The following is a 27,107-nucleotide window of genomic DNA, read 5'->3' as shown; positions in this document are numbered from 1 at the left end:
ATTTACTTAGCAGGTTTGTTGTGAGTAGTAGCATTGATGCTGTAGTTCCTCGACTCTTTTGTGTACAAAGGAGAATAAAAAACATGAGTAACTGTATTGATATTAGGAATCAGGGCTCTCATTGCAGAAAAAACAAATTTATGGCATCTAGCAGTGTGGTGGTCAATTTACACTGAAAGTATTGGTATGAGCACACCATTTACGCAATCCCTACCTTCACGCACTTACAGAGCCTAAAAGTAATGACAAGTTCCAGTACTGACAAGCACACCCAGTACCCAGATCTTGGTTTCTAAATATCAGTTCTCATTAGAAGGAACCAGACTCTTTGAATAAATGTCTGATTCCAGGACTGCAAAGGGAAAAACATGAGATAATCCTAGAACATCTTACTATGCCAGAAAGCAAGAGAGTGCCCAAAAGGACACAAAAGGAAGCTTGAATGGGTTCCCACAGTCAAACCTGGGACAATGTGAGCATCAAGAGGAATAATGACAACACACTGAATGGTAACACGTTCAATTTTTTAAAAAATCCATGTGTCCGGGCTTCCCTGGTAGTGCAGTGGTTGAGAGTCCGTCTGCCAATGCAGGGGACACGGGTTCGTGCCCCGGTCTGGGAAGATCCCACATGCCACAGAGTGGCTGGGCCTGTGAGCCATGGCCGCTGAGCCTGTGTGTCTGGAGCTGGGAGAGGCCACAACAGTGAGAGGCCCGCGTACCATAAAAAAAAAAAAAAATCCATGTGTCCAGTGTTACTAAAAAGTAATACTTCTTTGCTAAAAATTAAAAAAAATACAAGCTACAAAATATAGAAAGAATATAATTGGAAAATCATTACTTTGCAATCCCCAATGTAGTAACTGATCCAGGCAAGGACCATCAATGCATGCTAAAAACACTGGGTAAAAGATTTTTAAGAACAGAATATTCACACGGTCTCAAAATTCCACCCCACAGATTGTTTATTAAATACAAAGGGCATAGAATACCTTTACAATGAGGGACCTGGCAGACACCACCTTGACCAAATGATCAAACTGAGCATCCCCAATAGCGAAACAGATTGGTATTAGGTATCTTATGCAATATAGTGCTAAGTACATAACATCACCCACGTGGTCTTCTTGCCAAAATGTCTAATCTGAATCTAATTGAGAAGAAGCAATCAGTTAAATACAGATTGTGAAACATTCATGAGAACAACTGGCCTTAACTCTTTAAATATTTCAATGTCCTGAAAGACTCCCTGCCCAAAAAAATGTGGACGTATTCCTCTTTTCTAGACAAAATGTGACATGACAACCAAATTCAATAGTCAATTTTGACTAGTTCCTAGAATGGGGGAAAAAAAGCGCTCTAATAGTATTTTTAGAAAGAAGGAGAAATTTTAATGTAGACCAGATAACATTATTGTATTAAAGGTAAGTTTCTTGGCTCTGATAATTTGATTATTTAAAATGTGGGATTCTTAGAAAATGTATCAGATAATGTGTTTTAAAAATAAAGAATGAAGAAGTTCTCTATGTTCTAATATTTTTAAAAGTCCCTCCAGACTATTCTACATTAAAAAGGCAAGACACATAACAATGTATAAAGAATCCTACGTTGGTTTTAAAAGTGGGGTAGGGGGTACAATACACAGTTTTATTTGCCTGTATGTGCACATGAAATTTCTAGATGAATATACAAGAAATGAATAACAGTGGTTACCTGTGGCAGGTAGCAAAGAGGAGCCGGGAACAGAACAAGGGAGATGAGAGATAGAGGTTCAAGCAAGTATACCCACCATGTACTTTTTAAAATATTTGGAAGCATGAGTAGGTATTATCCACTCAAAAAAACCCCGTGAACATTGTTTTTTAGAAAAGAAACAAAAAGACCTAGAAAGTGGAAGGACTAGATCAGTGAAAGAACTTAGGGACCTTTAAGGAGAGGTGTCACTATGTCCTTGGTTTTGGAAAACATGGTCTTCCCAGTCTGAGTAGGGGAGAGCAGGTGTGCGGGGCAACAAAATACATCCAGAGTCTTAGATGTTTGCATATTCTTGTTCCATGGCAATTCAGCAATTCTTTTTCTAAAAGCTTATCATAAGAAAATAATTATAAAGATGAACAAAGATTTAATCACCAAAAAATATTCATCACAACATTTTCATAATAGGGACAACTTGAAAAAGCCCAAATGTTAAAAAAAAAAGCCTTATTTAAATAAATTATGGAATATCTACCCAAAGAAATACTAGGAAGACATGATCAAAGTATATGCCATGACACAGAAAGATGTTTATGTAGCATTTTAAAGTGAAAACAGCATATGCATTACATCATTTCATTTAAAATTATATACATGTAGGTAGGTATAATAAATGCATAAACCAATATAGCTATCTTAGGGTGATGGGATTACAGATACTTTTTCTTCCTTCTATTTTTTAATTTCCTCAAAAAAGTGAGATTTTAATAACTATAATTTTTAAGAAGTGAATTTATTTTTGTAAATAGGACTGGAAAAGCCTTGTGCAGAAAGCTTCTGCAGAGGTATATCCAGACACCTTTCCCACCAACTTCAAGGTCAGGAAGAGACCTGCAGATCACTCAGAGTTTGGGGACTGCCAACTCATGTCTCTAGCGCCTGTAATGTTTCTCAGTATAACTTGCGGAAGGGGAAAAGGGAGGGGAACCAACACACTGGCTAGGATATCAAAGCAAACCTGTCAGCCTGCCAACAACCTCTAAGAGCAGCTCTGCCACAAGAGTAGGTCAACGTCCACTGGACCATGACAACGCTTCCCCGCTAACTCCCCAGGGGACGATCACACTGGAGGGGGGAAACATAGCCTCATTTCAACCATGGGTCCCTTGCTAAGCTCGGCATGTCAGCTCAGACAGCATCCGAAGCTAAGGACTCCTGTAATAAGCTGACAGAAGCAGCTCCAACACATCAGTATAGCCTCGTGGCTCTGGAAAGAGGGACGCTTGGCTTCATGTAATGAAGCTGAAAAAGCCCCAGTTTCCATCAACTTGCTGGCTGCCGAACCAGTTAATAGAACGAGCCTTATTTCCACCAGCAGCACAGCGTGCTCGAGAATGGAAGTTTGAAGTCCAACCCAGATTTGAACCTCCCCTTCTTTTCTTTAGCTCTTCTGCTTGGCAAGTGTCTTACCCGTTCTGAGCTTCAGGCTCCTCGGGGATCTTCAGGAGAGCTATGAAGATGAAACAAACTATGTGCAAAGCACGTGGTAGAGAAGTTTAGTTTATGCGTGGGTATGCACATGCACAGAAAGAGGATGGATAAACAGAAAGCAAAATGGTGACAGAGCTAAATTAGAAAAGCACCTGGCAGATACTAAATCTCAGTAAATATAAATTATTACTATCGCTAGAACAAAGATTAGTGAGCTACAGTCATCCACCAACAGACCAGAAACCAAACATGAGGGCTTGAGACACAATCCCCTGTGGCTATAGTCAAAGTCTCCAGGACATAAGACTGGCACTGGTATCTCAAAAAGGGAAGAAGTTACTGGATTAAAAAAAGAAAAAATCACACCCAAGTCCCACATATATCAGGAACATAAGATCTGAAATAACTACTGGTTTTACTTTAAACGGAACATAAACTAAATGACCCAATAAAAAGTGACATGGACGTATATACACTACCAAATGTAAAACAGATAGCTAGTGGGAAGCAGCCACATAGCACAGGGAGATCAGCTCGGTGTTTTGTGACCACCTAGAGGGGTGGGATAAGGGAGGGTGGGAGGGAGGCTCAAGAGGGAGGAGATATGGGGATATATGTATATGTACAGCTGATTCACTTTGTTACAAAGCAGAAACTGACACACCATTGTAAAGCAATTATACTCCAATAAAGATGTTATTAAAAAACAAAAAAGAAATTAAACTCTCTCTCATGTCCCTAATTAATTTGAACAGAAAAAAAAACAATTGCAGGGCTTCCCTGGTGGCGCAGTGGTTGAGAGTCCGCCTGCCGATGCAGGGGACACGAGCTCGTGTCCCAGTCCAGGAAGATCCCACATGCCGCGGAGCGGCTGGGCCCATGAGCCATGGCCGCTGAGCCTGCGCGTCCGGAGCCTGTGCTCCGCAATGGGAGAGGCCACAACAGTGAGAGGCCCGCGTACCACAAAACAAACAAACAAACAAACAACAAAAAAAACCAATTGCATTCAGCAAAGCTTCCCATGTTGACCAACATAAGCTAGGTTGCAAGTCTAGAGGTTGTTTAAATTAGTACGTAAATATACTAGTAGGACTTCCTATTCATCAATGAACTACTATTTTGCCAAGCGGAGAGTTAGGCCCCTTAAAAAAGGAGTGTGTTGCGTGAGTGGGATTTCTGATGCCCTCCAAAAATAAGATTAATACCAAAGCTGAGCGCTAAATTCCTACATATTCCTTTAAAAAAAAAAAAGTGTCAAGTAACAGGCGTCCAGATGTTGAGGAATGCTTCTTACCTAGAGGGCTTCCTAAAACGGGTCAGAACTGATCCCACCATTACCCCACTCTGGCCCTCACCTTCTCCCCAGTCTGTATGAGAAGAGGACCAGGGTGTGGAGAAGCTGGTCATTGGAACATGCAGTGTTGACCAGGTTCCCCCAGTGAGGTGTATTTCCCCTTTCCAGTGTAATTTAAGAGAGTATTACAGAACAGCTTAAAAACTGGGGGCACCTGCAAGGGGAGAAAATTTGTTTCCCCAGTTGGAAATCTTCTCAAACAATGGACTTGCTCATCTGTCCCATGACTAATTGAACAGGAAAGAGAATTCAAGAGGACTGGCCAAACAGAGAACAGGCAGCATTGGGGGAGCATCTGTCCAGATTATTTAGTAGAACAAGGAGATGAGAGCTTAGAGAACAAAAGAACATAGAAGGCAGCTCAACTGGAGCCATTTTATGTGCATCCCTGCATGGGGACCAGGTGAGAGGACCTTATTAGCATAAGGCTATGGGACAGACATCTGGGAGAGGATGCTCTAGGGATGTTATTAATGCCACTGGCCAAACAGGTGACTTCCCCTCCTTCCAGGTACATGGCAGGATCACCCTTAACTTCCCCACTGATGTGGAATCTGGCCACGTGACTTGCTTTATTCAAAAGAATGCCTCATTTAAGACAAAGCACTGAGCTTCTAGTGCAAGGCCCTGCAGCACACACTTCCTCCTGCCATGGTGACTGTGAACCCACAGAGATGGAGTCTTCATCAGCCTGTGGACAAGACAGATCAGAGTCCTACCAACCCATGAGAGATAGGTGCACCAGGGAGAAATAAGCCCTTGTTTTAAGCCATAAATATCATTTTTGAAGTTATTTGTTACCACGGCATATCCTAGCCTATCCTGACTGATAAAAAAGCAAAAGGAAGGAAGAGGTTCATCTGGAGTCAAACAACCCCACCAAGGAATTAGGTAGTAGGCAGGTCCCCTGCCTGGCCCTCCAGAGAACCCACCTTGATGCCAATCCTGGGAGGAAAAGGATTAAACAATAAATTATATATTCACCACCACACCAGCTCCTCGAGCCACAAGTCTAGACCACGCAGGCGAAGTGAAAGAGAAAACTCCAAATCTGTTCACGAGATGCAAGTTTTAAACTCAACTGGCCTTAGTTTTAAAGCTAAAAATGATGGAAAACTATGGAATGTGCCCAAGATGTTATTAAGGGAAAGCTGCGATTAAAAATAAACAAAATTGTCTCATGTTTATTTCCTAAAAATAAGCTGGTTGCCCATACATGTTTGGCAAACAGGGACATGTGTTTATGACTGATCTCAGAAAACTGCAGCTGTTCACCATTTCCTTAAAACACACACACACACACACACACACACATTACTGAAATAATCCAAAAAAGACAATCAATACTGCCCCAAGACAATCAGCTCTAATTGGCCCTACCAGCCATAGTGTACTAATCCTATTATGTGGCCTTCCTGCTTCTTTTAGAGATAGAGTTGTTTTTCTTTGCACAAAGAAGTTACACCCTACAGGGAGATAGAAAGGATTAGGATATCATGAAATAATGTGTTGAAGAGAAGCGGGCTTAGAGCCCAACCGTGCTACTGAGAAGGGTGTGCACTGAACAGCCAGAGTATGGACATCAGGGAGGAGACCCATTAACATGTAAAGGTTCTCTGACTTTCTACTCTATGTCTTCAGCCAAGAGAGACAAAGTCAAACTACATAACAAGCTATTGGAAGAATAGGAAGGGAGAGAAGAGGAAAGGTTTATGGGGCTGTCATGTAAAAGACTCCTGAGTAACATAGGGACCAAAAGAACACAGGGAACAGAGGTTTTAAGAATGTAGTTGTGGGTTATGAATTGGATCTTCCCTAACATACTTTGAAAGACAGAGAGAAAAACTGGAATTCTTTCCGAAATCCTTTGGCTGCTGGACTGTGCATCTGTGAGCAGAATTTTAAACAAAGCCTTGACTGTGTGGGGCCCTGGGATTTATTTGGGTGACAGATCCTGCTGCAGAGACTTCTCTGCTCACAACATCCTTCCATTTGCCCTCTTTATCCAATCCTCCCCAAAAGGCACAGCACAATTCAGAACATCCTTCTCCCCACAAGCCTCCCTGACCTCTCTTATGGGATTGGATGATCCGTGCCGGGGTTCCCAGAGCATCCTGTGCTTCCCTGCATTCACTCACATTGCCTATGGTATGACTGTTTATTTTTCTGTTTATCCAAGTAGAGCATCAGCTCCTTAGGGCCATGATTTAGTATGGAATTTCCACATTTGTGAGCCTGGCACCATGTCTAGCACACACGTATTCAATAATTAAGATCATCTAGTCTCCCTCAAGCTCAAAAATTTAGTTCACCAAAATAATGAGAGGAAAGTGATTCTTACCTGCTCCCGTAACCATATAACACAAGCTGAGTTTCTTGCCTGTGCACCAGAATATCTGCTACCTCTGAAGAGCCTCAGCTACTCTGCGTGTCAGTCTTCTACGCTATGAAAACATCTCACATGAATACTCACTCTGTGGAGCGGGGAGGAGAGTGGAGAGTGTGTGCGGTTTAAAAATTATGACCGACGACAAGCATCTAAAAAGTTATGCAGATTGGTTTGTGTGTCAAGGTCCCACTTTAGACAACTAGTAACAGAGTGGCCAAGCCTGCCACAGGTCTATATAAAAGCCACAACAGAAGGGGTCCTCCAGAGATGTGGAAAGGGGAGCAGAGGTGGGCAACATGGGTTTTCTTCTCTTTGCTCCGTGTCCCCAAAAGTACGCCCAAGAACTCAATGAGCCTTTTGACGTTAACTCAAGGCTAGAAAGGAGAATGATCCATTGTTAGCTTAGCATCACACAGGACTTATGTTGGCGGCAAGTTAATCTTCAAAGTGGAAAGGGTCTTTCAGACCAGACCAAAAAGAAGATCTTTCTCCACACTCCTACCGATGCCTAAGATATCCAACCTTCCCCAGGAGTGAGACCAGGCAGGGCAGAGATAGCAACTCATGGGGGATGTAAAGGACAGAAACTGATGGGCCTTGAGGAGGATGCAGAATAAAGGAGAAAAAGAAGAGCACTTTTTAATGGGGAAAGGGGACACGATGGAAATGCCCAGTGGGACAGGGCACATGCATGGTACACCGTCATCCTGACCTAAGGCTCCACATCCATGGAAAGAAGCCAGGGAAACATGCAAATAGGCGAGACAAACTACCCTCCTCATCTCCGCTACCATATAGATTCAGTGCAGACTGGCAGACTACGCAAACCAGAAGTAAAGGCTTGATCAGCTAGCCTCTGGGAGGCTGAGTGGGCCTGATCACTTTCTTATAGGTTCTGCCCCCTTTCCCATCCCAAAGTGCTACAATTACACAGGGAAAGAGAAAAGGCCTCCCAGTACATCCTCAAACATGTACTGAACATCTGGCAGCCTCAGAGAGACCAGAATTCAAGGGCCAAGGCCCTGTAAAGTGAGAGAGTGGTATGGACATATATATACTACCAAACGTAAAATAGATAGCTAGTGGGAAGCAGCCGCATAGCACAGGGAGATCAGCTCGGTGCTTTGTGACCACCTAGAGGGATGGGATAGGGAGGGTGGGAGGGAGACGCAAGAGGGAGGAGATATTGGGGTATACGTATAGCTGATTCACTTTGTTATACAGCAGAAACTAACACACCATTGTAAAGCAATTATACTCCAATAAAGATGCTAAAAAAAAATTGAAAAAAAATTTTTTTTTAAAAGAGCCAAGGTCCTGGAATACAGAAGCTCACAAGCCAGGTGTGCCTCCAGCAGGCGAAACAAGAACCCAGGGTGAGGAATACACTCTCTAGTACGAAGCTGTGTGGTGCGGGCTGTCACTGCTACAGAATTCAGAGGAGCAGGTCGATAAAATCTGCTGTGCAGCATATGAGAAAGAAGTGAGTTGTGAACAAGGATCATCTTGTTGGAAGTAACGGCTACTACCCAAGATGTGCGGCAAAACGAGATTCAAGGGAGAGTCACCAGCCCAGCCATCTGGAGACTGTCAGTTCTTTGGGGGAACAGAAATATTTTTATGCTGCATTTTCCTGCTCCTCAGGGAAACAAAATCAAACAGTGTCTCTGATTCACAGTGCAGGCAATTTACCCTGATTCACAGGTAAATACACAACATCTCACACAAAAACTCCCTGTGGCCATCTATCTTGGCAAAAAATAATAAAAATCGTATGGTTTTTTAATATACCTGATTGACTGTGATGATGCATCAGATTTCCTCAAGATATAAAAAATAATGTGTTTGATTCATTCTTCCTTCTCTTGGCACTGGCAAAGGCAAGTATCTAGAACCTGAGGCGCTCATGTCCTAGAATGTAAGCTCCACTGGGGCAGAGAATTTTATCTCTGTCCCAGGGCCTCAGACAGTCCCTGTCACACTGATTCCTTAAATGAATGATGAAAAGAATGACCCCCACATATGCCCCTCACCATCTGCCTCATCCACCTAGACTACACCCCACATCAAAAAATCATCCTCATAAAAGGAACAACCATATCTCTAAGGCCAGCATTTCTCAACCTTGGTACAGTTGACACTGTGGGGTAGGGGGGCGTGCAGGGAGTCATGTGCATGGTAGGATATTTAGCAACACCCCTGGCCTCTACTCACTAGATGCCAGTAGCACCGTCCCCGCCCCCTGCACCCCACCCCCAGTTGTGGCAATCAAAAATGTCCCCAGACATTGCCAAACATCCCCTGGGGGCAAACTTTTCCCTAGTTGGGAATCACTGCTGTAGGCCTGCAGACAGCTCCCTAAGAGCTGACAGATGCAGAGAACTCATGTTTCGCATCTCCTGCATGATGCTGAGACAGCAGCCAGGGGAAACCCTTCTCCCTGCCTCTTCTGAGGTGAGCACAGCGGAAGGCCTGAGGTAGGAGGAAGTACTGGCTAATTAAAGTCAGGCAGGGCTTCCCTGGTGGCGCAGTGGTTGAGAGTCCACCTGCCGATGCAGGGGACACGGGTTCGTGTCCCGGTCCAGGAAGATCCCACATCCCACGGAGCGGCTGGGCCCGTGAGCCATGGCCGCTGAGCCTGAGCATCCGGAGCCTGTGCTCTGCAACAGGAGAGGCCACAACAGTGAGAGGCCCGTGTACCGCAAAAAAGAAAAAAAAAAAAGAAAGTCAGGCAGATGTCTTGAACACAAATGAAGACTGAGATGGGAGCCCCAGCCTCGTCTGTATTTGACAGGAGAAACCATTTTACCACCAGGCTGGGAATGAAGTGGGTTTCTAATGATCTCCTCTCACCCTCGTCCACCACAAGGGTATGAAAACCTCTACACGTTGTAGCAGTAGCAGGGGATCTGCCGGTAGCAATTTCACTTAGAATCGGACTTGGAGAATCTGCTCCTGCCCCTAATTATGAACGAGGCTGGGATTTGTTAATATCTCCACAACAAGTTTAATGTCTCCACAACAAACTCAGGAGGGACCAGAGAAACATTCCTCCCACCTGGGACTCTTGCAGGCATCATCTTACCTGTATTAACTCAGTACCTGCACATATCTTGGCATGTCAAGCTTCTATCACATTCTCCTTCTTTACCAAAAAATTCACTAATAGCCAATGCTGGCAAGGGTGCAATAAAACGTACCTTCCATAATTCTGGGGGAAGAATCAATACAACATGGTAACATACACCAATGGCCTTTAAAATGCAATGTCAGTACACCATGTATCTCTACTTCTGGGAATATATGGTAAGGAAATCTAACTGTTGAAAGGCTCACATGCCCAAATGTTCATCATATAATTATTTACATTAAGGAAAAATGGAAGCAACCAATTGTTTACTGTCAGATATTTTAGTCTGGTATATTGCAGTATGTACAGTCAATGGACTAATATATACCATTAAAATGTCATTTACAAACAACAGCATCATGCTATCCTAAAATGTTTATGCTGTGTCATTAAATGAAAAAAAGAGAGAGAGAGAGAGAAAACCAAATCATATTAGCAGCATGATATCAACCATGAAAATAAAAACTCTGACATTAAGACTTTGGAAAGCAAATAGACCTCCCCGCCACACACACACACAAAATGTTAACAGTGACTGCATATGGGAAGGAAGTAAATTATTTCTCTTTTTCTGTATCGTCTAAATCCTCTTTCCAAATTAGCTCTGTCTTTCAACTAGGAAAAGAACAATTTAAAGTCAAGAGAACAAAACTCACAATAGAGCATAAATATATCCCCTCCATATTCCCTTTAACCTAGTTTTCCCCCCAATGTTACAAAAGAACATTGTGTAAGTTTAAGGTACACAAGTGATTATTTGATTCACGTATGTACTGTGAAATGATTACCAATCATAATAAAATTAGTTAACACATCCATCACCTCATATAATTACCACTCTGATGTTGTTGTTATGGTGAGAACATTTAAGATCTACTCTCCTAACAAGTTTCAAGTATACAATATAGTATTTTTACCTATAGTCTAATGTTACACATTAGATTCCCAGAATTTACTTGCCTTATAACTGGAAATTTGTACCCTCTGACCAACATCTCCTTATTTCCTCCATCCCCTGACAAATATCGCTCTACTCTCTGTTTCTATGAGTTTGGTTTTTCTAGACTCCACATAAATGATACGATACAGCAATTTTCTTTCTTTGACTTTTATGTCACTTAGCATAACACCCTCAAGGTTCATCCATATTCTCACAAATTGCAGAATTTCCTTCTTTTTCATGGTTGAATAATATTCCATTGTGCATATATCCCATATTTTCTTTATTCATTCATGTATCTAGGGGCACTAAAGTTGTTTCTGTGTCTTGGCTATTGCAAATAATGCTACAATGAACGTAGAAGTGCAGATATCTCTTCAAGACAGTAATTTCCTGTGTTTTCATGTAGGAGTTTTATGGTATCGGGTCTTTTTTTTCGGGGGGGGTTATAGTTGCTTTACAATGTTGGGTTAGTTTCTGCTGTACAACAAAGTGATTCAGCTATATATATACATATATCCCCTCCCTCTTGGACCTCCCTCCCTCCCACCTACCCCCATCCCAACCATCTAGGTCACCACAGAGCACCGAGCTGAGCTCCCTGCACTATACATCAAGTTCCCACTAGCTATCTGTTTTACACATGGTAGTGTATATTTGTCAATCCCAATCTCCCAATTCATCTAACCCCCTCTCCCCGCCCCGCCATGTCCACATGTGCATTCTCTACATCTGCATCTCTATTCCTGCCCTGCATCTGTACCATTTTTCTAGATTCCACATACATGCATTAATATACAGTATTTGTTTTTCTCTTTCTGACTTACTTCATTCTGTATGACAAACTCTAGGTCCATCCACCTCTCTACAGGGAAGAAGCTCCTTGACATTGATCTTGGCAGGAATTTTTTGGATATGACACCAAAAGCACAGGCAACAGAACAAGTGGGACTACATCAAACTAAAAAGCTTCTGCACAGCAAAAGAAACCATCAACAAAATGGAAAGGCAATCTATGAAATGGGAGAAAATACTTGCAAACCTTGTACTGGGTAAGGGGTTAATATTCAAAATATATAAGAAACTCATACAACTCAATGACAAAACAAAACCTGATTTAAAAAAAGGCTGAGGAACTGAATAGACATTTTTCCAAAGAAAACATCTAAATACCCAACAGGTTCATGAAAAGACACTCAACAACAGTAATCATCAGGGAAATGCAAATCAAAACTATAGTGAGATATTACTGCACACCTGTTAGAGTGGCTATTATCAAAAAAAAGAAAAAAAAAGAAATAGCAAGTGTTGGCGAGGATGTGAAAAAAGGAAACACTTGCTCATTGTTAGTGGGAATGTACACTGATTCTGCCACTATGGAAAACAGTGTGAATGGTTCCTCAAAAACTTAAAACTAAAACTACCATATGATCTAGCACTCTCACTTCTGCGTATACAGCCAAAGGAAATGAAAACAGGAGTTAAAAAAGATATCTGCATTCCTATGTTTCTTACAGCATTATTCACAATAGCCAAGATATGGAAACAACCTAAGTGTCCATCAACAGATGAATGGATAAAGAAGATGCGGTGTATATATGCAATGGAATATATTCAACCATGAAAAATAAGGGAATCCTTCAATTCGTGACAACATAGGTGAAACTTGAGGGCATTATACTGAGATGTCAGAAAGAGAAAGACAAATACCATAAAATGTCACTTACATGTAGAATCTAAGAAAACTAAACTCACAGAAACAGAGAGTAGAATGGTGGTTACTAGGAGCTGGGGGGTGGGGGAATTTGGGAGATGTCATCAAAGGGTACAAACTTGCAACTAAAAGATGAATAAGTTCTAGAGATCTAATGCACAGCATAGTGATATAACCAACTGTTATTATATAGTTTGAAGTTGCTAAGAGCCTAGATCTTAAATGTTCTCACCACAAAAAAAATAATGATGATGATAAGTGTGTGACATGATAGAGGTGTTAGCTAAAGCTACAGTGGTCATCATATTGCAATATGTACATGTATCAAATCAACACTTTGTACATCTTAAACTTACATAATGTTACATGTCAACTGTATCTCAATTTTTAAAAAGTGCACATAAACAGGAAAAAAAGACAGTAATTTCATTTCCTTCAGATATATTATCAAAAGTGGGATTGCTGGATCATGTGGTAGTTCAACTTTTAATTTTTTTTTAGGAACCTTCATGTTCTCCATAGTGGCTACACCAATTTACAATTCCACCAACACTACACAAGGGCTCCCTTTTCTCCACATCCTCACCAACACTTGTTATCGCTCGTTGTTTTGATGATAGCCATTCTAACAGGTGTGAGGTGAAAGCACATTGTGGTTTTGATTTACATTTCCCTGATGATTAGTGAGACTGAGCATCTTTTCATGTAGCTGTTGGCCATTTGTATATCTTCTTTGGAAAAATGTCTGTTCAGGTCCCTTTCCCATTTTTCACTGAATTTTTTTTAGGGGGGCTATTGAGTTATATGAGTTCCTTATATATTTTGGATATTAACCCCTTATCAGATAGATTGTCTACAAATATTTTTTCCCATTCTGTAGGCTGCTTTTTCATTTTGTTGATTGTTTCTTTTGCTACAGAATCGTTTTAGTTTGATGCAGTCCCATTTGTTGACTTTCACTTTTGTTGCTTATGCTTTTGGTGTCATATTCCAAAAATCACTGCCAAGACCAATGTCAAGGAGTTTTTCCCCCTATGTTTTCTTCCAGGAGTTTTACAGTTTCAGGTCTTATGTTTAAGTCCTCGATCCATTTCTAGTTAATTTTTGTGAGTGGTATAAGATAGGGGTCCAATTTCATTTTTTTGCATGCAAATACCCAGTTTTCCCAACACCATTCATTGAAGAGACTACTTTTTCCCAACTGAGCTACCCTAGTTTATTTTTGTCCTTAGCACTTGCAACCAACTGTTGTATCTTAATCTGTGTATTGTTTTTCTCTCTCAACTAGAACATAGGCTCCATAAGGGTAGGCAAGTACCTGATATGTAATAGATGCTCAGTACATTTTGGTTGAAATGGATTATGAATTAGATTGTGAAATTTTTTTTAAAGTCTACAATCGGTAAAACAAAAATGTTGCTCCCAGTGAACTTTCATACACTAATGGAGGGAGAGTAACTGGCAGAACCATTTTTGGAAAACTATTTAACCACATCTCTGAACACTGAACATTCACCTACCTTATGAGCAATGGATTCCACAGCTAGGTATGCACCCGAAAAAATGTACACATAGATGCACCAGAAGACATGCCCAAGAAACTGCTATTCCATAACAGCCAAAACCCAGAAACTACCCAAGTGTCCCTCCACAAAAGAATAAGTAAATTAAGTTGTGGAGTATTTACACAGCACTGAGAATGAACAAACTACAGCCACACATAACAATGTATCACAAACTTAATGCTGAGCAAAAGAATCCAGACACACACACAAAAATACATCCTTATGATGCCATCTATAAAAGTATAAAAACAGGCAAAACTAATCTATAGTGTTGTAACTCAGGAGAGCTCTTCCCTGGGAGGGGGACAGGCAGTGAGTGTGGGGCTCACAAGACGGACTTCTCAGATGCTGGTAACATTCCGTCCCCTGACTGGGCTGCTGGATGTATGGTGTGTTCGCTGCGTGAGAGCACATCAGGCGGCACATGCATGACTGGTACCCTCACCCCGCACATCTTCCCCTCCAGCGAAACATACTCCCTACCTATGCAGGGCTGCTGAGGACCAGGACTCTTCTGCGATTCCCTCTCCACTCGCTACAGGCCTTGACCTGGAGCCAGGACAAGGCTCAACACATCACGTTTCAGCATTTATACACATCAAGTCCTGTCTCACCTAAATGTTCCACCTCGACTGTATTGACCGACACCCTTTTGTTGCCAGTGTCTGGGTCCTAAACTCAGGCAAAATAGCAGGGGCCACTCATGTATGTCAGTAAGAGTTGAATTAAGCTCATGTGGCTTGACCACCAGACAGATTCAGAGATGAAGGCTTACGTGACTTTCTCCCAGAAACATGGCCCAGGTCCCAAGGCCTCTGGCCTCTGGACATCCAGCTTGCCAGGACTGCTCTCGTCCCTTTGTAGACCAGGCCTTTCCCTTTGCAGAGGAACCCTCAATAGACACCAAGCACCTCTGTCTCTTCTCTTGGTCTTAGACAAGAGGGCTGTAGACTCCAGAGGACAGGGAGGATGTTTTGCTCCCTGCTACATCTTACTTGCCCACACAGTGCCTGGTACATAGTAGTCTGGCCAATGAGTATCTGTGATATGAACATATGAATACATGAACAAACAAACAAAACTACTGAATCTGTGCACCAGGCTCTGGTTACTAGAGAGGTGAGGATCTAGGCTCAGGATGACCATGGGAAGAAAGAAATATTCTTTAAAACACATGCAAAGGTCTTTCTGAGGTAGGAGGAACTTTTAAACCACCAACTTAATCTTATTTAAAAAATCACACAATTTATCTAACACCAGGAAAGACAGCATTATTTTATCTTTACCACGGATAGCATTTTCACTCTTTCACTCATTTCATCTCATTCAAGATAGCTGGTCAAAGGTTACAGACCAGGTGCAGAGTCACAGCAAGGCTGGCTGGCTCTGATGGGAAGCAATGCCTTGGCCTGACGGAAGTACTGGACACACCAACCCCACCAAAGTCACAGAGGAATCAGTGTGTCCCATGAGCACAGAAAGACCTGGAAACTTCCCAATTATCCCTTAACAATGGGGCTATTGAAACACTCCAAATAACCACACAAGTCTGTTCAATACATTTAACTACTTTCTTCCTCTTGGCAATAGTTTTGCCAATTATAGGTGCCATTAATTAGAGGAAATTCAGCAACATAGAGTAAAGCAAAGTTTGAGAGTTTGTTCAGTGGGCAACAAGGAATACTGCCATGTCTTGTTGATCCTCATAAATTTTCTAAACTTTGACAAGTCTTTGCTTTTATTGTTCCCTGATCTTTCCAAAATGATCTGGCCAACCAAGTATGAAGATTTACTATACCAAGAAGAGAGTTGCAGGTAGTACCACTGTCCAGCCCATATCCCTCAGACCTTCTCTGTGTTTCCAACTGATAGTACAGTCTTCCCTCTACATCCATGGATACAGAGCCCATGGATATGGAGGGCCACCCGTACTATGCCATTTTATATAAGGAACTTGAGCATCTGTGGAGTTAGGTATCCACAGGCGGTCCTGGAACCAATCCCACGCCGATACCAAGGGACAACTGTGATCTGCATCTCTGTGCCCACCTCCTGTGAGAGTAAACACTGTTTACTACATCCACCAGCTTCAATACCCACTTCTCCATAAACCAAAAGCCAATGTCAGAGTCAATGGAGTCAATGTCCTTCAGTTCATCTGTGCACAAAACATTATCAATCCTGCTAGAGAAGATGCAAAGTCAGACCACAGTCAGCTGTGATCAGGCCCCTTTGGAGACAGGAAATTTGCTGAGATGACCACCTGGGAGTTTGTCATGGAGAAGGTCCCACATCAATTCCACCAAGCTCATGTGCATAAGCAGCCCTGATGCCCTAGAAGCAGTGACAAGTCAAATGTCATTCTACTCCAGGAACACTTCATGACAATGGCTGCTGCTGAGACCTGTGCACATACACACATTGGAAAGCAAGCCCTTTCTTTCCATTGATGTCAGTGGTAGCCCTGTTGACATAAGGGGGAACTACAGCACTCATAATAATTTACTCCACATCTTCAAATGCTCATTTTGTCTAAACTTGTATTATTCATTGGCGCTAATGGTGTTCGCTATTAGGGATGAATAATAATTCTCCAGGGTTTTTCTGAAAATAGTCTGAGAACCACCTGCATCAGAATCAGCTGGATTGCTTATTTAAAATGCAGGTTCCTGGGTGCCACCCTTGACCTATTCAAGACTGCTCTGGACTAGGGGGCTGAGATCTGCATTTTAAACAAGCCCCAACAGTGATTTTTTTTTCAATATTATAAAGATGTAAGCCTGAGAACTGCTGCTCTAGCACCTTTCTCTGGTCATCTTCCCTTTTGTTTTGGCCATGAAGGGTCATCAGCAACTTGGCCTGGCCTTTCTTAGAAGTGAGTTAAAGTGATTCCATTTACATGGTGGGAAAGGAAGGGTAGAGCTAAAATACAAAGTGGAGTCATCTGCTCTCTGCTTGTCATTTGCTCTCTGCTTGTTTGTTTTCTCCATGCTTTATCTCTGCAAAGATTGCCTGGAACACCTGCAATAAGTTCTACTTCCCTGCTCCAATCATAGGCACCAATGGACTTGGCATAAATTCCTGCTCACCCACCACATAATTATGCTGGGGAATATTGATGGTGTCTTCTGTAGTGTGACGTGTCACAGATCACACAGGAAGAGTTTGAAAATTATTACAAACAATTGTATAATATGTCCTTCCTTCCTTCCTTCCCCACTGCACCAAAGAAAACTTCGTCCTAAAGGATCAAGGGAGAGGGTCTCTTGAGGGACGTATTTGCATAGAATCCTAAGGAGGGCAACGCAGTGAAGTTAATTTGGACATCAGTGTTATCCTTCCAGGAGAGTCTCCAGTAATTCACATCACTAGTCTGTGAAAGCACCTTACCTCCTCCCTCAAAATAAATCAACATCCTGACGTCTGTCACAGGGACACTGGAAGGACCCAGACCCAGGGGCTATGATGCCACATACTGTCCAGCCCTCCAACTGCATGCATGTCTAAACTCTGAGCCTTGTGTGTGGAAATCTTGGTTTCCATCTTTAGCTTCCAAGCCTGGCGCCCAGCTGGTTCTCAGAAATGGTAGCGGGCGGAGGGCGGTGGGGACGAGGGCAAGGAGCAGTCCATATATACCAGTCTCGCTTTTGAAACAGAAACTTCACAAATCACTCTGTCCAAGAAATTCTATGGTACGCTGATTTCTAAAGAGCAGTGGGAACTGTAGGAGCTCTAAAGCCCAGGACACTTGACCACAGAGGGAAGGAGAAACTCATGGGCCCCAAACACCAGAGGAACAGGAAGTATTTTTTAAAGGGGGAGGCAGGGCGAGGGCTATTTACATGACAGAGATGTCTGTGCCAGGACCTACAACCAGAAAAGTAAAAAAACGAACCACAGAGAACCGCAGACAGCCTTCCAGCCAGCAAGGAATAAAGACAGGCTCAAGGAAAATGGAACCAATTTCCCCAACATTTCTCCAAGACATGAGACAGAAAGCAACATCTATAGCTGTGTGTCAGCAACTCACTCATGCTCCCAGGGCCCAAGGTAAGAGAAGCGGCCCTCAGAAATTGTATCAGAATCACAGGTACTCCAGTCACCGAAAGATCATGAAAACCCCACAAAGCAGGTATGATCACTCCAGTTTTACAGATGAGGAAAGTGGTGCTGTAGCCAAGACCCAAGCTTATTCATGACAAGACTGGATGGTGAGCACAGGTTAAGAGGGGCCTCTTCACCAGGAAGAGCTTTTCACAGGTTCAGGGACTGTATCTGAATTGTAAAGGGGGTGAGTTTCTCTGTCAGGCTCACCCTGCCTCTCAAAAGCACGGCCCATCTGTTGGTATCCATAATCAGTCAATTACTAACAGAATGAAAGACACGTGTCAAAAGCCAGCATGACTTACTGGGGCCAGCCCTCTACAAGGAACACGTCCTCCTCATCCTGGAGGTGTGCAAAATCCTGGTATGGAATAGTTCACTCTGGCATTCATTCATTCACTCAGATTCAATCAAACATTCACTGAGCAGATTTCTGTGCTGGGCTCAGTGGTAAAGGTCTGGGGACAATGAGCTCTGTACATCAGATCTATAACTGAAAGGACTTATAAAGTTGTAAGGTCCTGCTTAGAGATAGGGGTTAGACCAAAAAAAAAAGATGTTTTTCAATGTGTGTGTAACCTAGAATTTCCACCTACCAAACACTATAAACGCACATGTGCCAGTAATTCTACAGGCTTTCCTTTCCCAGGGATTCATCAAGAGGTGTGCTTAATAATTCAAATCAGCAAAATGCTAACAGACCACCTACTGTGTACAAGGCATGATAAGACTCAGGCTCTTACTTCAGGAAGAATACAACTATTAAAGAAGCTAAAATATAAATACATACAACCATAAATTGAGGAATAATGCATGAAAGTGTAATAGGAGTTGTTAATATTAATAAAAATAATAGCCTCCACTTAAGTATTAACACTTAATTGAGTATTAAGCCAGACACTGCTAACAGCTTCACTTATATTAGCCAATTTACTCTCTATGCCAACCCAGGGAGGCTGATCAACATAGTGGACTCCTGTGATGTTTGCCCACAAGGCATCCATTTCCCCTTAAGAAACTACCCTGGGGCTTCCCTGGTGGCGCAGTGGTTGAGAGTCCGCCTGCCGATGCAGGGGACACGGGTTCGTGCCCCGGTCTGGGAAGATCCCACATGCCGCAGAGCGGCTGGGCCCGTGAGCCATGGCCGCTGAGCCTGCGCGTCCGGAGCCTGTGCTCCGCAGCGGGAGAGGCCACAACAGTGAGAGGCCCGCGTACCAAAAAAAAAAAAAAAAAGAAACCACCCTTTAACCTTCCTTTAACCGTGTAATCCAATGGAGTCCCCACCACCATTCTATGCCCAGGTCCCAGGCCCCACCCCAGGACTAGGCATGTACCTAGGCCCAGCCAATTAGCACATATTCTACCAACTTGGCCACAGTGATTTACTGGAGAATGGGTGCATAATACAGGTAAATCTGACAAGTCTCAATTCTGGGACTTTTGTGGCAATATGGAGACATAAAAACTACAGTATGTTATAAACGTGTAGTTGCCATGAGTCAACACATGGAACTAATCAGCCTGAGAACACAACCAACATGGGGGAAATAAAGCCCAAAGATGGGGGTGGGGAGATGGGGAAGTGGCAAGAAAATGATAAACACACACACAAATCCGGTGGTGCAACCCGAGCCCACGGATCCAGCCTTACCTAGATGCATAGTTTATCAGTGGAATTTTCAGTTACACAAGTGAGTAAGTTTTCTTTTCCATTTAAGCCAGCTTGGACTAGATTTCAGTCGCCTGCAGTTTGGAGTCCTCACCAATATAAAGCGATCATCCCCCACTTACTAAATGAGAAGTCAGGGATTCAGAAAGGACAAACAGCCTGAACCTAAATTAACTGTATAAGGTTTTTTTTTTCAGGGTTTGGGGGGGGCACAATGATTGTGTGCACTGAGACCAGAAACCTGCAAAAGAGTCAGCCTGTCAATTGCTCAGAGCCTATTTTTCCCCTTCATCCACCAGTTCCAAGGTGGAGACACATGAGTTGCCCGGCTATGGTCCCTTTTCTGCATTGTGAGTTTATTTCTTGTTTACCTCTACCCAGAGGGAGTAGTCCTCTAGGGTCCCGGCTTCATCCAGGGGTCTATAAACTCCTCCTTCTGGACACTTCTTTCTTAGTAGTGCACAAATATGGTACACCCTACAATTGACGGCATCTTACATTGGAGGAAATAGGACCAAAAACAAATACATGTAACCTTGGGCAAATTATTCAATGTCTTACAGGAAATTTCTTCCATTTGTAATTATCTCACCTGGGGAGATGAGACCAAGTATGAGCTTGGGTCTGACGAATTTCCTAAGGAATATAAAGTCACCTCCCCAGGGCTTCCCTGGTGGCGCAGTGGTTGAGAGTCTGCCTGCTGATGCAGGGGACACGGGTTCGTGCCCCGGTCCGGGAAGATCCCACATGCCACGGAGCGGCTGGGCCCGTGAGCCATGGCCGCTGAGCCCGCGCGTCCGGAGCCTGTGCTCCGCAACGGGAGAGGCCACAACAGTGAGAGGCCCGTGTACCACACACACACAAAAAAAGTCACCTCCCCAGAGGAAAGGTAAAATGAGCCATCCTGAAGGTGTTCAAGTTCAGATATTGAGTGTGTTTGGTTTGAAATATACTACAATGAGTAAATGAGTAAGAAATGATTTATTATAAAATACTTAACTACTAACATTACTGTGTCTCCCCAAGCGAGATCAAATAGTTGAGCTAATGTTTATGTCCCACTCTTCCAGGGGAGGGGTACAGGTCTGATGATCCATTTGGGACCAGTATACAGGAGAATACTCCTGTACTCATCAGTATACAGGAGAGTACTCATCAGTATACAGGAGAGTACTTATCCTCCTAGCAATCCAGTTCTGCTGAAGCACTGTGGAGGCAGGGGTGGGAGGCCCAGGAGATACAGGGGAACTCAGCCTGGGAGGGTCAACTGGGGCAAAAGCTCTGCCATCCTTGCCAGGCAAAAAGTGGGTTCTCTCTACAAGGGCAAACTGAAGGTTAGGACAGAAAATACAAGAATGGTCTTAGGGCTATCAACTTTTAAACTGTCCCTTTATAATGATTCCTGTGAAATAATTTTTTCAGTGGTCGTCTAGTACAGGGGATTTAAGATAGTGGGTTCATTAAAGAAAGTCAGGGTGACAAACTCATTTAATTCTCCTTGAACCTGTTTAATCAAAATGATTTTCTGCTACTCTCTACTACAAGCCGAGTTTCTGTGGTGACAGATTAATGACTGATCCACTAAGCCACATCACCTCTCTTGTCACCAACCCCACTGACTAAGCCAGCCACCATTCTGTCAACAAGCCTCACTTGCCCTTGAAACTCATTATAGCTGAGACGTTAAGATCAAATGAGCAGATCGGATGCTCACTGCCACCCCAGTTCTGCTACAGAGACCACCAAATCCCACAGCGTGTGCACAAGAAGGAAAAAGCACGTGGGCTGGTCCTGTGGTCTCATTAGAATTACAAACTCAGGTCACTCCAGAGTAAGATAAATGGCAGCCAAGGCAACACTTGAGTCTTCGGGCCTGCTACAGGTAATTATCCCAGAGTTAAATGTCAGGGCTAGTTTCATGAGTGCAAAAGAAAGAAAATGTCATGTTTGGTGTAAGCAACAATATTATTTTAATCAAATCAGAAGCTCATTATTAGCAGAAGATAAGGCCTGATGTGACCCCGACAATAACTTGTGTCCAGCGCCTAGCTTCCCACTCCACTTTGTCTCAACCTAAGGCTCCTCGCTGATTTCCCTCAGACATAAAGCAGCAAAGACTTGTAGTGTGATACCAGTGGAGGCTCACAGCCAAAACCCACTCCGCTCTTGATGGGCTGCAGTGCGAGAGTCTGGCAAGAGTCTAGAGTCAGACTGCCTGGGTCCACTCCAGCTGCTCCACAGCCCAGCTCTGTGGGCAAGAGACTTCACCTCCCAGTAAATAAGAACAACAGTACTTCTCTCCTAGAATTATTATGAATATTAAATGAGATACTATATGTAAAGTACCTTAAACAATGCCTGGCACACTAAGTGCTGGATAAATGTTAGGTATCATCTATTTCTGCAATGTTTTCTTTTTTTTAATTTCAACCAGCGTATATTACCTTTATAAGAAAAAAACTTTTTAAAAAAGATAACAGAATAAGAGAGAAATATTGACAGTGTAAGTTAAAGGATTTCATCCAGTAGACAAGTGTTACCTGAGAGAAGAGATCACATTTATTTAACTTGCTCACCCTTTTGGCCACTGCCTAGCACATGGTAGACAGTCAAATATTTGCTGGAAGGAATGGACGTACAAATGAATGTAGGAATTAACAGAGGAAATTTCCTTATAGTAATGGTTATGCAAAGCCAAATGAGATTCAGAAAAAATCAGGAAAATGGTTGTGGCATCCTGACCCCTCAACCTCAAACCACAGAGGATTTTAACTCTGCATGCCAGTTGGAGCAGCTGGAGGTGGGAAATTACTGTACAACTTAAAACAAACATCTGCCTTCTTTATCTTCTCCTTCTTAATACTGTATCTGTGCAAAAGTCTGGGTCTCCATCTGGCCAAAACATCCCAACTGCTAGTCTTTATAAAAGAATAATGACCAAACTAACAGGCCACCAGTACATTTAGTAGCAAACATCTGTATGTTGTTATATTCCTCCTGGCTCCACTGCTCCAGGCAACAAGCCACAGAGTAGTTGTGAAAGTTTTACTTCTGGAAAGAAGGCGACAGATTATTTGTGTATCTAGAATAACAGGACCTCTTCAAAGCATTAAGTAGGGGCTATCAGGTCATCTCCGGCAACATCACAGCACACTTAACAGGCAGGGGAACACGGAACACACGGCCCACCACCATTTCCATTTCAAATTTAGCCAATAAGCACCGCCAATGGGTATCATCAACTCTCTAAAAAGAGCCCTTAGTTTTCAGTTTCACAAGTTCAAAAATCCCTTCTAAATATCTCTCCCCCAAATGCAAAAAAAGTGACAAGTCAGGGGAAAGGCAAGAAGTTTTCTTTCATGGTGATTTTCAAAAACTCACAAGCATCATAACAATCTCAGGGCCCGGTCTTTCAAAGTTATCAGTGGTTTCCACAAAACTCAAAAACAACAGCAGAAAAGCTGAGCTTTGCTAACCCTAAGCAAGGCCTGGCTCAGTGAAAAACGACCAGGCTGGCTGAGTGATGACACCATTAGCTGGGGCTTTACCAACTGTCCACTGAACTACTGGCTCCTGTAGGAAGCAACTTTTAGTCCCTGGCCCCAGGGGACCGAGGCTCTGTGGTCATTCCAAGTAAAAGGCCCAACTGAAGACACTTGGACTTGGCCTAAAGGAGCATCTAGTTTGCATTTCACAACACTTTAAAAAGGCTAATGGCATTAAGTTATGTCTGACCCACAGCTAGCAACAGAAGACTCCAGGAAGCATATAAAATGGTTGATGATTGAAGATATTTGTGATTTTGAAGCATTTTGGATGTTTTTAAAATAGTATGCTGGATTAAATTATCATTTTAAAAGAATATATGCTGCTAAAAATATTAGTTTAACACCTAAAATTGCTCCAGAAACAAAAAAGCAGTGCATTTGAACATAGAAGCTTTTCTCTTTCTGTTAAGTTTTGGACATTTTTACAAGGCGGAACTTCCTAATCATTCTAAGAATTATTTAGAATGTTCATTTAAAATATGGATTCCCAGCACTCATCCCAGAACTATAGAATCAGAATCTCTGAGGAGGAAGGGGTGAGTGTGGGTGCTACAATTTAACAAGCACCCCAGGTGAGAGCTTCATGATCAGCCAGGTTTGTATCAATAAAAATACTGATCCAAGAATTTAAAATGTCACCATTTGCAAGGAAGATGAGAAGTGAAGAAAAGCTCAATCTTTCAAAATTTAAATCTGAATGGGAAACAAGAATTCCATATTTATGATACACCAAGACTAGAAAACCTTGAACAGACACAAAAGCAGAGTAAACCTTTCCATACCCAAAAGACCAACAAGCACAGCCGCTTTCCATCTGACCCAGCTGCCACACGAACCAAGGTGTGTGCAAAGGGGCCCTTGTCCTCCACACCTGGCCCAATTCTCCAGCTCCAGCCGAGTTAAGCATCTGCCCTGTTCCTCAACTCTATCTTAAATGTAATGGCAAAAGAAAGAAAAAAGCAAGATAATTCCTACCCTATATGAGTCTGGGAATGGAAGCTTCCTTGGGGCATCTTTTGGGCATCTTGGCCATCTTTTTCAGCTGCAGGCAAAGGCAGTCAGTGCAGGGCTCCTTGGAGCGGAACCAAAAGGGGATCGAAGATGGTTAACAGACTAGATCAGGGTCAGGGGGATGTGTGGCAGGGATCTCATGGTGCAGGGTGGTGGGGGGAGCAATAAGGCCTCAAATAACTTGTTCAATGAAAGTGTTTAATAGCCTCTTTCAAGGAAAAGACCACCATCAACTAGAGGGAGAGGGAAGAGGAACAGAGAGAAGAGAGATAAGTAAGCCCCCACTCAAGGCCTAGGCTCCTGTGGAATGGGACCTGGAGAGGTGCTCTTTAGAAAGTCCTAGAAGACACCTGGATTCACTGGATTCCTCAGGCCCTCCCTCTGCAAGGACTGGGCATGCCGGGCATGGGGCTAAGAGGAATCCAGTGTAGGAGGTGACTCGCACACATCTCCCACCCCAGGGAGCCCTGTGCCAAGAACAGGGGATCGGCGGTACGGTTCTCTCCCAAAGGCAGGAGTTCCGGATGTTAAGTACCATCAAAGTTTTTCCTAGTCCCCTAGAAGCGCAAGGCCCCAGCCACCTGGGGCGGCCTTTGAAAGAGCCGGCAGCAGCTCCCACAGCACAGAGGGGATGCCATCTGCTGGAAAGACTGCGTCAGGTGCCTCTAGTCCGGCATCCTCTGGGGCGTACCTGGGGAGCAGCAGCCAGCCTGAGGCAGAAACAGGCAGCAGATTGCCTCTGGGTGCCCAGGAATAACTTTCTCCCCTCCTACAGCTCCCCCAGGGGAGCAATCCTCTGCCACCCAGCCTCCCCCTCACGGCGGTGGACCAACTCCACGAGGTGCCTCCTCCCTTTCCCTTCCCCTAAAGACGCCAAGGGTCAAAACCACCATGCTCCCACCCAGCATTTTATCAGGCCTGTGGCCATGACTCTCCGAACCTCCTGGGACACCTGCCTCCCTACTCAATGAGCTGGGCTCACCCCAAACCTAACCTCTGCAGCAGGCATTCTTCTGGAACACCCTAGAGATGGTCTAAATCGCCGCTGCCTAGGGAGGTCTTCCAGGGGGCTTGGCAAAGTCAACCATCAGCGTTAGGAGATCTCAGAGGCTTAAGGAGCCTCTCCCTTCGCAGCTGCTCCCTATTTACACCATGTTTAGTACAGTCACCTCCCCCAGTCCAATCAATACACACACCTGGTCCACAGGTAACAGGCGGAGAGCATCAAGCCTTCGAAGTTCTCTTTAAAGTTCCTCTCAGGCAAGATGAAGCCCAGGAACCCCGAACCGACAAGCTGCCTGCGAAGTCTGCCCCAGTGCCCTCCCCACCTGCTTCAGAGGCCCCTCCGAGAGGCTCCCCCGCCCCCCCGCAGGGCCCGGCGGCGGCTGTACTCACGTCTCGAAAGCGGTTCCAGTACTTGTCCCGGTCATACTGGGAGACTGTGCTCAGCCACTGGTCATTGTCCAGGAAATTGCCATTGTTGGGGCCCGCGCCTCCTGCGAGCGCGTCCAGGTGCCGGCTCTCGACCTGGAGGAAGCACCACGCCGCGGCGGCCGCCGCGAGCACCACGAACGCTGGCATCTGCGGGGCAGGGGCACGCGGGGGCGGTGAGCGGGAGGCCAGGGCGGTGGCGAGCTCCGCGCCGGGCGCCCAGGGCTGAGCGCCTCCGCCACCGGCCCCCGCTGTCGGCGTGGGGGGATCTCCCAGCAGGGACAGGGTCAGCCCTCGCACACCGGGGGCGGATCTACAGACCTAGGGACCCCGCTCGTGAATGGGGGCTCAGTTACAAATGAAGAGGCTGCGTCACAAATTAGGGGCCGCTATCAAACTACAGAGGACCTTGTCATCTAGTCTCCGGGTGCTCCACTGGCCGCCACTCTCGGATAGGGGTTTCAGTACCTCTCCCCCCAAAACGGAGAGCCCTAGATCCGCAAGCAGCACTCCCAGAGACGGTGCCCAGAGCCCCGGGGTAGGGAGACGGGGAAGAGGGCTCCGGTTGAATTCCCCTCGCCCGCCCTGCCGCTTCGGGGAAAGAGGGGCACGCGGAGATAGCCCCAGGCCCTGACCCGCCAGCCCCCCGGTGGCCGCAGGGAGGTCCCAACTACGCCAAGTTGGGGCGCGGGGTTCTGTGGGACACGTACCTTGGGGCCCGGCCCGGGTCCCCGCGTCCGAGTTGCTCAAGCTCCTGTGGCGCGGTCGCCAAGAAGGCTCGCTCCCCTGCGCTCCTGCCACCCGCAGCCCAGAGTCCTGACGCTTTGTGAGCCCGCAGCGCTCTGGCTCCGCTCGCTCGCTCGCTCGCTCGCAGGCTCGCTCGGGCGCGGCGTCCGCGGGCGGAAGAGCCCGAGCACACGAGCCGAGGCCTCTGGCGACCCCTGGCGGCTGCGCGCTGCTGTGGGGCGGGCCTGAAAGCCCCGCCGCCCCTGGTCCAGCTGCCAGGGATCTGGTTAGCCACATCTCAATGCAGGGATGAAATAAGCTTTCAGGCCCAAGCTGGTGAG

The 27,107-nt window shown here is 44.5% G+C and overlaps 1 protein-coding gene across 2 annotated transcripts in view; it reads right to left on the bottom strand.

The window, feature by feature from the left end:
- Positions 1-26,867, bottom strand: part of SPOCK1 (SPARC (osteonectin), cwcv and kazal like domains proteoglycan 1) — a 528,713-nt gene extending 501,846 nt beyond the window's left edge. For both annotated transcript variants that reach the window (XM_082623997.1, XM_082623998.1), the window contains exons 1-2: positions 26,751-26,867; positions 26,005-26,190 (exon numbers count right to left, since the gene is read on the bottom strand). In XM_082623997.1, the coding sequence (XP_082480123.1) occupies positions 26,005-26,190 (186 nt within the window). In that variant the 5' untranslated portion in view covers positions 26,751-26,867. The remainder of the gene's footprint in view (positions 1-26,004; positions 26,191-26,750) is intronic.
- Positions 26,868-27,107: the final 240 nt, after the last annotated feature.

This window comes from Mesoplodon mirus (assembly GCF_964341445.2).
Source record: "Mesoplodon mirus genome assembly, chromosome: 5".
Classification (NCBI taxonomy): domain Eukaryota; kingdom Metazoa; phylum Chordata; class Mammalia; order Artiodactyla; family Ziphiidae; genus Mesoplodon; species Mesoplodon mirus.
This window is presented reverse-complemented; position numbering and strand designations above follow the sequence as displayed.